We start from the raw sequence: 14678 nt of genomic DNA, 5'->3' as shown, positions 1-14678 counted from the left end.
TGAGTGAATAGAATGGTAATGAGTGTGTTTGTAATGAGTGTGTTTGTACACACATATGTGGCCCTATGTGTGTGTGTGTGTGAACGTGTGTGGATAAGGAGGGAAGTATGTGGCGCTTGGTATGCGCCCTGGAGAGGTCAGAGTTCACAGTCCTGATGGCCTGGGGAAAGAAACTCCGCTTCAGTCTCTCTGTTTTTGCAGCATGGCTGCGGAGGCGTTTGCCTGACCGCAGCAGCTGGAACAGTCCAATGTTTGGGTGGTGAGGATCCTTCATAATCCTGTAGGCTCTGGTTCTGCACCTCCTGGTGTATAGGTCCTGCAGGGAGGGGAGTGTGGTTCCAGTAGCACTACTAATTAATGAATACTTTAAAATTTGAAAATATATAATAAATAACATAAAAATAATAATTAAAAAATACAAATAAAAATAAATTTAGGTAGGAAGGGCCTTTAAAAAAAGATTTACATGAAACAGGTTCCAGACGTTCTTCATTACCTGCCCCGATACAGTAGGTGGCGGTATGAGCCGTTCACGTCGGTTTACAGACAGTCATGTAGTAAGGAAGAAGAAGAAGATCGGTCGTTTCTAGAAGGTAACCCTCAAGCAAGCACCCAACTGGATTATGCACCCACTGTAATAAACCGGAAACTGTCAAGCATGTTCTTATAGAGTGCAACAAATATGACAAAGAAAGAAAGGGAATTGGTATCAGGAGTAGATGATGGAAATATTACAATATGCTAGGAAAGACATATAAGGAAGCACACAATCTTCTAATTAATTACTTAAGGGCAACATGAATAATGGAGAGAATTTAATTATTATTAGTATTATTATTATTAATAATCATTATTATTTTTTCTTGTTTTTGTTGTTGTTTTATTTTATTTTATTTATTTATTTCTACTGCTCCACACTCTAGTCCAGTAGGTGGCGGTAATGCACCAAATCGTTGTTTGCGAACCGCCAATAAACCTTAAAGAAGAAGAAGAAGGTAACCCCCAAATTGCGAAACTCCACATCCGCTTAGAGACCGGGGAGCGACACGAAGCTAAACTCGACTGAGCCAAACCGACCTGTCACTATTCTCTGTTTTGTACGAGAATCCGTGCTTTGCCAATTGTGTAAGTGTTGTCGTTGGTTAGGTGCTGCGGTGTTATCTTAAAGAATAACGTTATTCATTGTCTTAGGTCAGTGTTAGTCGTCTTATTAGTTAACACTGAAGCTAGAGGCCTAGCTAGCTTAGCATAGCTATCGATAGCTAAAATGATGATGATAATGTTCGACACCTTCTTAGCTAACGAAGTAGCCACGTTACGGAAGTTTAACGTCATGTATGTTTAGTCGCTGGTTCGTTTGAGATGAAATGCTGGCGTTATTCTATAGGATTGCTGCGTGTCTTCTGTTATAAGGCCCGGTGGTCATTATCCGTGTTTGGTAGCCTTGGTAACGTTGACGTAAGTTAGTGACGTTAGTAAGCTGGGTGCCGCTTTTCTTCAGTGAATCTGTAATTGAATGCCCTCATATCGGACTACTTGGATGACCAACTAGGTAACGTTAGCTGTAAGAGCTAACGCTAGCTACTCTGAGGTTGTGATTTAGTGATGGGAATTCCGGCTCTTTTTAGTGAGCTAGATCATTTGACTCAGCTCACCAAGAAGATCCGGCTCTTTTGGCTCCTAAACGGCTCTTCGTTTTACCACTTCTGCCTTTTACAATTCAGCCAAATTAAGCGCTGTTTTGACCTATGATTAGTAATTGTGCACATACATCACTTAACCTTATATACCTTATTATATACCTTATTATAATTTCCGGAATACCATAATTTTACATGCTGCTTTGTTTGCTTCGACTGTCACTCATCTTGTCTGCTATTCGCGCACCGCACTCCTCTCTCTTTCTCTCCTCCTCTCCCTCCTGCTCTGTACCTGTAGACTGTCAGCGGGCCGTGCACCCCCGCCCCTCCCTGCTTGATGGTATGATCCTTGTCTGTAATCACCTGGACGTCATTAACATAACATTCAGTCACAGTCAGCGCATGGAGTGCCCGTGGCGCAGAGAAAACATTTTCCTATCATTCTGCCTTGAATTAATTAAAAAAAAAAAAAAAACGTTTATCGTTCACTTATAAGAGCCGGCTCTAAGAGCCGACTCGTTCGCGACCGACACATCACTATTGTGATGCCAGTGGCGACGGTTCCTTAATAAAGTTCGTATTGCGTTTACAACACAACAATAGGTGATATTAGTTGGTTTTGTGTCATTTCAAGGAGCATTTGGCAGAGATTTAAGTCAGTCCTCTGGTGCACTATGGTGTGGTGTCTGATGGCTATGTGTAGCCATGATACAGCCTGAAAATTAAGCTGAATTGCTGTTTGATTTCATTTAATTTATTGTGGGCTTTGGTTCAGAGGTCTGGAATCAAGCAGCTAGCCATATCCGTGGTCACTGAAATCTGTGACCACTGAAATCTGTAACCGCAGAGACGCAGCAACACATGAGGTCACCATTTCTGACAGCTGTTGTCAGAAAGTGTGACCCCCACAGTACCTGTGTAATAAAAGAGGCAAATATGTGACAGTAAAAACAAATTAATTTTAATATTTTTCTTTAAATATATATTCATAAAAGTCTAAAAGAACAGCAAAAGATAGGTACAGTGGGGTCACATTTTCTGATGACAGCTGTCAGAAATGCTGTCCTCATGTAATGCTCGCTCTTTGCGGTCACAGATTTTGGTGCAACACAGGCAGGATTCTATTTCATTATACGCACCAGAACAGAAGAAGAGACGAAACTGCGTTTTTGACAACCTCCGCTAGATGCTGCTGCGGTAGGGCAGCTGCCATTAATGCTGAAATATAAAGTATTTATTTAAATTAAACACTTTGCTACCAAAATCAGCACAGAAAATAACTTGTGATTAAAGCAGGAAAGTTGGTGTGCATTTATCTATAAATAAATATGGGTTATGATTGCAGTATCTGCTGTCCACAGCTGCCTTATACTGTATGAAAAGCTTCTCCTTCAGTTCATGAAATCCCTAAAAAATAAAATTGCGGAGTGATTTGTGAATCCTTCCCGGTGGTGCATTTACATTCTGCAAGTGATGGTCTGACCTTTATTACTTTGCCATACAGCTGCCACATAGCATTGCATTCATGAGCTGTGATGTTTGGAAATTCAACAGGGAATACAAATGATTATGAAACACAAATGTAGAAAACACTTGTCACAAGTTTGACAGTTGTATTGAATGGTCTACGAAAATAGTTTTGCTGACTTCAGGGTGGAACACAGTTTTGGCTACATGACAGCACTTAAATGCTCTGAAACTCGGATGAGAAGATAACACTTTCTGCGGAACAGTAATTATACTCTATCAGTTTGTGCCAGACTGTACAGAGGAGGAAATGTTGCTGAGGTGAGCAGAGCGTGACAGGGAAAGGGCAAGAGGAGAGGACACTGCCACTATTGGATTAACCGGAACGCCAGCCTCTGGAACGAACAGACTGCAGCAGAGGTGTAGATTGCCAAACAATGCAATCCACAACAGTGTTTTTTTTTTTTGCCATGAATGGGATATTTTGGAACCACTGTTTGAGGAGTTAAAGCAAGGTGGCAATGCAGTAGATGAACCTTTTATGAGTGAGAAGATATCCTCAGCACTTTCCTGCAAATATGCAGTAAAGTTGATGGGAGTTGTGCGTCCATTGTAGCAAATATGTTTTGGTCAGAAGCTGGTGCTGATGTAGCGCATGCAAATGCCTTTTGGATATTATGCCATGATAGCGGTGATTTTGTCCTTGCTGCGTAGTAGCTGTGTCCCAATTGAAGAACTGCCTTCTTCCAAGTGTGCATTTCCAGACCTAATTTATGATGGATCAACAAGGCTGTCCCCTTCCAAAAGCATTGGAAAAATACTTGTTCCAAGTTCGAACATGGTGTTATTGATCACTTGGCTGAATAAGTGGGACTACCTGGGGGTAAACTTGAAAAACTCTGACCTACAATTGTGATGTGCAACACCTGGATGCAGCATTAATGTTGGGAAAGGATCATAAATGTGAAATAATGGCTATGGTGAGTCCTTTGTGGGCTGTCACATTCTGGGAGATTACACATGTTCAATCTATTGCCCTTCAGCGTTTTGAAGGCAACAACTTAATCAGCTGTGTTTTTGGCCGTCATCATATTTCATTTGCAAGATGAATATTTGTAAACCAGTTATCCCAGTAGTGGCTTTCAGATAGACTTACATTTTACTGCATTAGTTGAATTATATACGATGAATTTGAATATTTAAGCTATGCTGTGATTGATTAAATGGGTCTGATAATGTTGATATAGGGCAAAAAGGTAAATGATAGTGCCAGATAGATTGTGTTGCTTTGTGTTTTTTGACTTGTTGCCATATTGTACTTTTTAAGCCAGCGTTGGACTGCATTTTTGAATGTACTGGCGAATGGACGAATGGTGTGCCATTGGTGATTTCAAAAATATGAGTAATGATGAATTCATGTATGGTAAAGTGATGAGTCTTGCGTGGAACTTGATTGAATATAAAGTGAATACAATTTGTGTTGGAATTGTTCGGGAAGTGGTTTGTAGTTCATGTTTTACTTCATTAGTCTAGCTGCCATTTCAACAAAGGGCAGATGCTTTGAGTTGATATTGTGCGTTGGGACTTAACACTCAGCATGAGCTACAGTATATGTTGAATTGTTTTGTTAACCTCACAAATGTGAATTTCTTCTCGGTTTTAAAAGCGGCTGTTGTGGACATTGATCGTAAATGGTGTCCCTTGTATCTGATGTCCTTTGTCTCACATTGCTATTCCAGAGCCCTGGTGTTGTATTGGAATTCCAGGAAATTGACGCTGAGCTAGAGAAGCTCTGTTGGCAATAATGCTATTCTATACCCTTCTGTCTGCAGGTGCTGTTGTTTGTACTTCAGCATGGCGGTCGTCATCCGTTTACTGGGACTAAAAGTCACAGCAGGTTGTGAGGATATTCGCAAGTTCTTCACTGGCCTACATATTCCGGATGGAGGGGTGCACATAATTGGTGGGGAGCGAGGCGAAGCTTTCATTATCTTTGCTTCCGATGAAGATGCAAGAAGAGCCATGGCACGATCAGGAGGTCACATTAAGGGTCTATCTGTTACATTGCTACTAAGTAGTAAAGTAGAGATGCAGAACATGCTTGAAAGAAGTACAGCAAATGTAGAGCAAGATCAAAAGCGACGACTTGAGGAGAATGCAAGACGTGCCAGAAGATCTGTGGACCCTGAGGGAGGCAGGAGATCAGCTAGCAGATCGGATTATACCCCTCCCCCCCAGCACCAGAGGGCTTCAAACACTGATGATGACTTTGTGCATGTGTTTCTAAAAGGAATGCCTTTCTCGGTGACTGAAGAGGAACTCCGTGACTTTTTCAGCGGTTTACTTATTGATGAAATGTTCTTGATGAAAAATGCAAATGGTACAAAAAATGGGAAAGGTCTCGTCAAATTTGCAACAAGAGAGGATGCAAGCGAAGCCCTGAAGAGGGATAGGGAATACATTGGGTCAAGGTACGTGGAGATTACCACAACAACAGCGGACGATTGGCGTCGGGTTACTGGTAAAGTGTCAATGGCTGGCAACATGGATGACAACTTTGGAAGGGAGAGATCACCTATTCGCCATCAGAGGAATCAGCGTCACGTGAGGTCACAATCACCTTTGGTTCAGAGGCCTGTTGCTCCTTCTGATGAAGAGTACTGCGTTTTGATGGAAAATCTGTCCTATACAGTGGACAAAGAAGACATAAAAAGACTATTCCGTAATGCAAAGCTTGAGGATGACCAGATCCTGTACTTAATTGGCAATGATGGGAGAAGAACGAGATCTGCATTTGTGCTGTTCAGGAGTCTGCGTGACTATTGTGAGGCCTTAACTCCTGATAAAAGGGAGTTTTTGAACCGATTGATTTATACCCGGCCGATCTCAAGAGAGAAAATGATCACCCTTCTGGAATCTCAGAGCGTGGATGACGGACCTCCTGGAAACTCTGAAATGTCTCAGGAGAGGCCTCCATCTTACCCCAAGGATCCTTATGACTCAGAGAAAATGTGTCTGTTTGTGCGGAGCTTGCCATTTGATGTACGTAAAGTTGAGATCATGGACTTCTTCCTTGGGTTTGATATCACAGAGGACAAGGTGTTTGTGCTGCGTGACCATGAAGGTGCTGGAGTTGGGAAGGCTTTGGTTCTCTTCCGGTCTGAGGCAGAGGCTATGAGTGCACTCTCTCTCAATGGACAACGGTTTCTTGGGTCAGAAGTCATACTGAAATGCATTTCACGTCTTCAGATGCGGCAGTTGGGTGTTGAGCCACCACTGGTGCAAGAGCCAATTGTGCAAGAGCCGCTGGCAGGAGAGGAGCGATACTCAGGCAGGAGAAGCGAGGCATCCTACTGCCTTGGTGACAATGAGTACCCTGACTTTAGGAATCCTCATGATGGTAATATGCCAATGACTAATTCACAGGCTCACACCTATGGAGGCAGTGATTATGAGCCCTGTGCAGTAGGCCCTTACGCTCCACAAGACCAAGGCAATGGCGGTCGTGGTGGCTTTGGTCCCTCGGGTCGGAATTTTGACAGCCCCACCTGTGTTAAGTTACTTAACTTACCATTCCAAATCAGATGTGAAGAAATCTATGACTTTTGCTATGGATTTCGCATTATCCCTGGATCTGTCTCAGTGCAGTATGACCAGATTGGAAAAGCTAAAGGCACCGCGACTGCACTGTTTGAGTCCCGTCAGGAGGCGTTAACAGCAATTGAGGAACTGAGTGGGAGACCAATAGGTCCAAGAAAGATACAGTTATTACTTGTTTGAAAGTGACCTTGCTTTTCATGGCACCTAACCTGCCCTAGCAGTTTAGTTTGGAAATATACATAATGTTGCTGAAAAAAGTTCATTCAAGGGAAACAATGGCTTTTTTTGACAAGTTCTTGATTTTGACTTTGGGTTTTTTATGGCATGGCTTTATATGATTGAGAATACAGTAAATATAACTTCTTCTTTTTTTTAAATTGTGATTAGGTAATATAGCCTGTTGAATAGCCTGACTATATAATATAGGTTTTGTATGCTGTACCCATCTTTAAGTGAAATACTGGATTTTTGGTTCTGAATGATTTTGTTAAATTTAACTTGCAACACAGTGTGGAAAAAAAATATGTAAATTGTTTTGATTTATCTATTATGTGGTTGGTGTCAAAAGTGTTATTTTTTTATTAAAAAATGCATACCTTTTGAATTGTCTGTTTTTTTTCACAGATCTTTCACTTGCAGTGTAAACAAATGTTGCTTGCCATGTAAACCTTGTGTATATAAAGTGCAGGATAATCACCAATTAAAAGGAATCAGTTATTGATAACTGTTAAGGTTAGTTTTAATGGTTACCCTTAAGTGGTTTTCTGTATTCATTATAGAGTATTAAGTTGTGATATACAATGTTTGCCTTTTATAAAACCCATCAGTCCAAGAGCAAGACTTGTAAGATGAGATCATCACTAGGATGAGGGACCACAGGGAGTCTTTAATGTGTATTTCAAATATTGATCTCACCCCTTCTCTCAGAATAAAAAATTAAACACAAAATTTGATTTACATCCTCTTGGGTTTCCAGTTAGATGGACTGAACATACATACATGATTATGCCTCATCTTTGGTGTACAACAGTGAAAAAAAGGTACTGTCACTCAAAAACAAATTAGATTTAGATGCTCAAAATTCTCCAGTATATCAGTTACTAATGCACTATTTGAGTTTCATTTCAACATTCTCTGAAAGATCTTAGTGCTTGGACTCAAAAGGAACAGGTGCAAAATGCACTCCAGCAAGGTTCTCATCATCCTATCCAAAAGCTATATATATATAAACATAAATACTATGGTGAATATTCTGGTGAATTTTGAATAATTTCCTATTCACCAACTTTGGAACTTTGCAGCATTTCTGACACACGATTTATGTCCTTTCCAAGACCGCCTTAATATTTACAATTTGCAATATCAAGTAAAAGCCCCAAGTGCCCTGTGTGCTCATTTGAGAACTTATTATTTATTCCCTACATAAGATTTATAATTTATTCCTTTATTGACATTAGGGTTGCGTCTGATTTTCTGGTATGTCCGGTAAACCTTAGTATGAAACCAATAGTACGCGAATTGCATACTATTTTTAGTGAAATATTACAGTATGCAACGCTGGACGTTACGGATCCCACATTCAAAAGGGACCTTGTGGACAATCATCTCAGTGCTTTAAGACTAATGAATGGACAACATGCAAAGTCTCTCAGAGCTTATGAAGAACTGAACATATATGATGATGACCCCTAGAGCTACTATGGAAGAGTGCAGTCTTATTATTTATTTATTTATTTATGCATTTCTTTTTTGTTCCTTTAATTATTTTCTACCCTCTTTTATTTTTGTTATTATATTATTTTTTAATAATTTAAATTATCTTTCCTATCCAATTGTGCCTCATATGTTAGAAGTATTGAGTTTAGATTACAATGCCTTAATGTTTGTAAATTAATTCTTCAATAAAAAAACAAACAAAAACAAAACTACGGATCCCACAATGCAACGCGGCAGTGACGATAACGGACGTTGATGGACAGCTCTCTAACAATCAATAACGCTTCAATTTAACTGTAAGTATAAGATTTCACTTTGCTATGCGTAATATACCTTTGTAAAAACGACACATATTGAGTATGCAGTACATGGTATGCGATTCCGGACGAAGCCTAGGAGGTTTTGACATACTAATAAATAATGATTTTATTTTGAAGGCCTGTCCCCGGAAGTTATAGTTTTGCCTTGACAACCATGCTACCATGACACCGAGAGGTGAGAGCTGATACATCCATGAGAAAACACGCCGAGGGAACTTTATAGAACTACAGGTGAATACATTTAACATAACATGTCACTATAAAGTAAAATGACTACGTTAGAGTACTTTACTTATGAGTCATTAGGCCGGTGTTGCTAGGTAGAATCACAGTTTTGCTGAGTTCAAACTTTTACAGCATTGTCATGGTAGCCGGTCTGCTGTTACCATGGTTGACCTGGTCCACACAGATGTCTGCCATGAACCACTGTGATGGGCAGCAGGGATGTTCCACCTGCTGTCCAAAAAGTTGCTTCTTTCATTCACAAATTAAGATAGAAAGAGTTTTAGAGAGAGTTTTCGACGACTTGGTGTTCACAGATATTAAATTATGATAAGTTAGCTTACTGTACAGTTAACCTACTTAAGCTAATTATCCATTTTTTAAGTTGCTCACGTTAGCTGTTGTGCTACATAGATAGACAGATAGATGGATGGATAGATAGATAGTAACTGTATTGATCCTCAGGGAAAGTTTCCAGCATCACAGGTCCATAGTGCAAAACATGTTAGTAAAAAGGCAGTAAAAAAGTTAGTATAAAAAAAATAATAATTCTTGCAGAAATCTCAAAATGTCAAAAGTTTTGATACCAAATCACAGCATGGCTTTTTCTATGGTGTTCCTCAAAGTCTTTGTGTCTTAATGTGGTATTTTGGAGGAATTATTGATCATTTTTGATCAATTCTTAAGTGGTAAAAAATGGTTAAATTTAGCACCAAATCTGTGTAACAAATGGTATCAACCCCAAAATTGCTGAAACAACTTATAGATAGATAGATAGTAACTTTATTGATCCCGAGGGAAATTCAAGTTTCCAGCATCACAGTTTCATAGTGCAAAAACATGTTAGTAAAAAGGCAGTAAAAAAGTTAATATACCAGATATAAAAATACAAGGAGATGAAGAAAACTGTTAAAACTGAATATAGTGCAGAGTAACAGCTGTGATACAGGACTATTAAAAAAGTGAATATAGTGCAGAAGAGACTGTTAAAAATGAGTATAGTGCAGGGTAACTCCAGTAGCTTAGTCTATGAAAGTGCACTGATTTGGAATATATTGCACATAATGCTTGTTTCCTAGTTTTTATTGGCCTATTTCTAAATAACTTAGCTGAGATACTGTCAAATTATGTAAAGATACTTATGATCTAGCTAATTAATGTGTTTGCATACCTCTCTGCTATGAATTGGGAAAGATTAGTTGACATCTAAATAGTAACCCCTATTCATTTCTCAGACTCTTTTGAGTAAAAGAGTTGTAACACTATTCCTGACATGCAGCTGTTGGCTGTGACCCACTACAGGACCCCTAATGGTCTGCAAACCCACTTAAAAAAAGCACTGATTTGTAATATACTGAAACATTAAGGTCTGCTTGTAGTAATGCAGCACTACTCTATAAATGTGATGAGGAAGCTTTGTAGAGTGTAGCCGATTTAAAACATGTCTGAACCTCACTGACACCAGAATGGAGGTATCCAGGAGAAGAATCCTCCAAAAACATCTGGAGCCTGCCAGACCCCTGCGCCGCTGCATCCATGTTGACATTGGTAAGCAAGTCTGCACCAGTTGGCTCAACTTGTAGGAATATGAAAGGTGTTGGTTTGAAATGCATTGTGATCATATCATATGAGAATTGTATCACTTCATTTAGATCCAAAAACAAATGCTGCCACATGTGCCCTGGCAATGATGGAGGAAGGGGATCATGAGGTAAGAAATCCCAAAGAAGACAATATTTCAGGGTTGCAGCTTACAATTATTTTCATTATCAACTATTCTGTTGATTATTTTGTAAAATGTAAAAATGAAATAAAAGCAGCAAATCTTCACATTTGGGACCTTGAAACCACACAATGTTTGGTATATTTGATTGGTGAATGACTCAAACTATTTCATGGATTATCCAAATTGTTTTCTTTCGATCGACTAATCATTTCAGCTCTTCAATATTTTAGTCTCACTGATTCATGCTTCACATTTTTCTCATTAAAATAACTTTATATAAACCATTTGTCTGTTAAGCAATTGATTTAGACAAAGTTAAGTTATCATAAACTATTCTAATGTTCTTCTAATGTTGTGCTTGATAGACAACTATCGGCATAGAGCAGTTCTACAAGATTGTCAACCTCCACAAACAGAAAGAAGGTAAGACACAATGTGTTTTTTAATGACTATATGCATTTCTGCTCATCTGGAAGCTGGATTCTTTCATTATAATGTTAATGTGTTTACTTTAAGCAGAGAGGTCATTTTTCCCCAAATTGTTATTTCCAGTAATGATTTGACAAACGGCCCATGCACTGACAGAATTACAACTACTTTTTATTTGATTTATTTAATTTAATCTTTATTTTTCCAGGAATATTCCCATTGAGATTCAAAATCTCTTATTCGAGGAAGCCCTGACCAAGATAGCAAAAAAGTTAAAAACATAAAAACAACATAAGAAATTTCACATAAAAGAAACAAGCAACAGACTTAAAATAAACAACAATTTACATCAAACAATGAATTGGCAGTGTTCAGTAACAAGACATACATTCAGTGGTCAAATAGTCTTTAATCCTGTTTTTATCATTTTCCATGCTTATAAAATACTCTAGTTTAAGGTGACTGTAGCTTACACCAAGATGCCCTTCTTTTGATTTGCCTGATTTGAATGTTGATTTTTATATTTTCATAGGCAAAATATCTTACTCAAGAGATTTTTTAATTGGTCTGGCAAGTTGCCCTCAGGCCAGGAAGAAGCCGGAGTTCTTGCCAGAGCACCCCATAGTCCTAACGGAGGCAGTAAGTTGGATGTTGATATTCACATTTTTGGTTGCATCCTCTCTAAATAATAACTGCGTTGTTTGCATTGAATTATGTTTGTATACTGTCATAACAGAGAGATCTTGGGCACCTAAGGCTTCATGAAATGAGGTGCAATGGGGGAAAAGAAGACATGTGAGTTTAATTTTATAATGTGAACTCTGTGACTTTATCAAATCTTTTTGATTCTCTAGCAAATGAGACAATCTACATTATGATTTGAATTGAGTGCATATTAATATTTGAAGGCTAATTCACACTAGTATAAAACTATAGTTATTTTTTAATTTTTTTATGCATATTAGCCCTGACTATCATTGTCTTTACTATCGGTGTTGAGTTCAGTGTGGTATCTTCAAATTAACAGTATAAACATTTTCTGTTTTTAGGGCGGCAGAAAGGCTTCACTAACCTTAAGGAATTTGCACAGGTGTTCACTACCCCCAAAGAGTGTTTGTGTTGTTGTTTTGCTAAATGCTGTTCTTGGTGAATTTTATTTAACTTGTTAAATTTTGCATGTTTATTATTTTTGAACGAGACTGACAAACAGTTTGAGGTGAAGTTGCACTAAGTAATAATACTAAACGCCACTTTATTTGCTTTAAGTATGAGTGTTGCATTTTTTGCTTACATTTTCTGCTGTGTCTGGCGAGAGTGAAGGATTTACATTTTGTAAAAATGTTTGAAACATTAGATATTAAGGGCTACTTGTCAGCTCTGGTGGTAATGTTTCATTTAAAGAAACTGGGGGAGAAAAAAATGCTATTTAATGTAGACTCATCATATTGGAGTCATAAAACAAACCTTACCTGAAGTGACAGTTGTCAACAGATTCAGCTGTATTAGCTGAGATTACATCAGCATGGTGACCTAACGTGCCTTACTAAACATGTTGACTTCTTCTCTAATAAAGGAACAATTGCGCAACAGTTTTGTGTGTTGATATTTTCTTTCTTGCATGTAATTAAAACTCTACCTGCCCAGCACCAAACGGCTGACAAAGTTTGTGAGTACTTGGTGAAGTTTTTCCCTCAGACCGAAACAGAGTTTAAATGAGAGTGAATATATAATATTAAATCCATCGGGTGGATATTAATTGGATTGGTCTGTTGGATGTCTTAATAGACATATTCAATCAATTAATCCAGCTTTAACTGTACAGCATTAAACCTTGTATTCTACTTTATATATGAAATGATATGGCATCTCTCAAGTATAAATGAGTAAACATCCTCTAGATTTTTCACATTATAGTCAACATCATCACTATAAGTCAATATTTCCACATGATCAAGCTTTTCCTTTATTTCACCCTTTTCTATGCAGCAAATGAGGGAGATAAATCATAAAAAAACATCATAATACAACATTATATCAAACATATTTATTTCATCTTAAGTTTCCTTTGTAGAAAGTTGGCTACATCAATCTAGAATTTCATTCTTTATATATATAATGAATATAGCAGGGAAATACTCTCTTTTTCAAGTCAACACAAATGACATTATCATATCCAGCTTGACTCTTTCTAACACAAGTTTTACCAGGTAAGTTCTATGTAATATCTTGCAAATCACATTCTTAAGTTTGTTATGGATACAGTGTTTATCACACATTTTCCAAGCGTTCGTCCACTGTATATCCTCAAAAACGTCTACGTGAAGGGGAAAGAAACATTACTGAATCTTTTCTTTCAGTATATTAGTACCTCCAATATAAATATTTCTACACAGTTTTCTGAATTAAAAGGTTGATCAACAGTACCAGGGTTTCATAGAAGTATAAAGAGACATTCTGGTACAGCATCGAAAACAACAGCATACTCCTTTAGTTTTACAGAAATCAAGAAATTCTTTATAAGATAATAAATAACCATTTTTATTAAGTAATTGGCCAACTGTCAGTATTCCATTATTAAACCATGTGTTAAAGAAGATAGTCCTATTTTTTTTTACCAAATGTCTTTATTGTTCCATAAGAAATACCTGTGGGGTGAAAAGTTATGTTTGTAAGCTAATAACCATGCTGTCAGTGCTTGCCCATGAAAATTTGCTAACACTTAATCGGGATTTTATCAACAGAGAAGTCACATTTTATTAGAAACCGGATCAAACAGGAAATTGGGGGGAATATTTCAACTTGTTTAATTTAAGTATTCAATAATCCACTTAATCTTAAATTAATTATTAAGAGTGCTAAAATCTAAAATTTCCTGATCTCCACATTGGTATTTACAGGCACTAATTGTTTTAAATAATGAGACTTATTCCTCCAAAAAAAAGTTGTAAAGCTTCTTGTCAAGTCTTTAATAACACTCTGTGGAACATCAAGTGACAAAGGAATATAAACAGATCTGGATATTCCTTCTGCTTTGGATAACCCAACCATATAAAGATGAGTCTCTCATTAGCCAGTGATTAAACTTCTTTTTAATTTTTTAGACAATTTATTTTAAAATTCAAAATACTCCTTTGTAGTTCATCTTTGCATATAATTACTCTTAGATATGTTATCATATTGGTCTCGGTGAAGATGAACGTTACTTATTTAGAATACTCAGAATCACAGCACTGAAGCAAATAACAAAAGGGTGGACAAAAACTAAACCCCCAGATTTTATAAAATGGGAAAGTGTAATTCAAGAAGTAAAAGTTATGGAAAAGGGAACTCACAAAATAAGGAATATGGAGGATGTTTTTGAGAAGAGATGGAGTCTAACAGAAGGAAAAATATAGTTACATGGGTTAACATGGGTTATTATTACTCTCGTATTTTTGTATTATTGTTTTTTTTATGTGTTTTTTTGTTTGTTTTGTTTTTTAACTATTCTTTCTTTTTATCATTATTATTATTATTTCTCTTCTTAATTTTATTTCAATTTTGAATGTTGGAAGTTGT

At 37.5% G+C, this 14678-nt stretch overlaps 2 protein-coding genes across 3 annotated transcripts; both read left to right on the top strand.

Annotated features, from left to right (window-relative positions):
• The first annotated feature begins 953 nt into the window (after positions 1 to 953).
• On the top strand, positions 954 to 7311 carry rbm12bb (RNA binding motif protein 12Bb). The gene is made up of 2 exons (XM_074653808.1): positions 954 to 1125; positions 4940 to 7311. Exon 2 carries the CDS (start codon positions 4962 to 4964, stop codon positions 6885 to 6887), a length of 1926 nt encoding a protein of 641 aa, XP_074509909.1. The 5' UTR covers positions 954 to 1125; positions 4940 to 4961; the 3' UTR covers positions 6888 to 7311.
• Positions 7312 to 8660: 1349 nt separating this feature from the next.
• On the top strand, positions 8661 to 12707 carry gra (granulito). Of its 2 annotated transcripts, XM_074653809.1 has the most exons (8): positions 8661 to 8719; positions 8861 to 8974; positions 10431 to 10513; positions 10618 to 10676; positions 11057 to 11114; positions 11653 to 11759; positions 11857 to 11915; positions 12170 to 12707. In XM_074653809.1, the coding sequence occupies exons 3-8, from the start codon at positions 10432 to 10434 to the stop codon at positions 12189 to 12191; spliced, it is 387 nt and encodes a 128-aa protein (XP_074509910.1). In that variant the 5' UTR covers positions 8661 to 8719; positions 8861 to 8974; position 10431; the 3' UTR covers positions 12192 to 12707. The 2 variants fall into 2 exon arrangements, with proteins under 2 accessions (XP_074509910.1, XP_074509911.1); XM_074653810.1 differs by lacking the exon at positions 8661 to 8719 and having other exon boundaries at positions 8844 to 8974.
• The last annotated feature ends 1971 nt before the right edge of the window (positions 12708 to 14678 follow it).

Source organism: Sebastes fasciatus, chromosome 12 (assembly GCF_043250625.1).
Source record: "Sebastes fasciatus isolate fSebFas1 chromosome 12, fSebFas1.pri, whole genome shotgun sequence".
In the NCBI taxonomy this organism is placed as follows: domain Eukaryota; kingdom Metazoa; phylum Chordata; class Actinopteri; order Perciformes; family Sebastidae; genus Sebastes; species Sebastes fasciatus.
The sequence above is the reverse complement of the archived record's forward strand: the minus strand, read 5'-3'. Positions and strand labels throughout refer to the sequence as shown.

Bases quoted from the DNA above. Each gene is read 5' to 3' on its own strand.
- rbm12bb (XM_074653808.1), top strand. From the start codon at position 4,962: ATGGCGGTCGTCATCCGTTTACTGGGACTAAAAGTCACAGCAGGTTGT.
- gra (XM_074653809.1), top strand. From the start codon at position 10,432: ATGGAGGTATCCAGGAGAAGAATCCTCCAAAAACATCTGGAGCCTGCC. The intron at 11,115-11,652 runs GTAAGACACAAT...ATATTTTCATAG, and splicing joins CCTCCACAAACAGAAAGAAG to GCAAAATATCTTACTCAAGA. The intron at 11,916-12,169 runs GTGAGTTTAATT...TTCTGTTTTTAG, and splicing joins AATGGGGGAAAAGAAGACAT to GGCGGCAGAAAGGCTTCACT.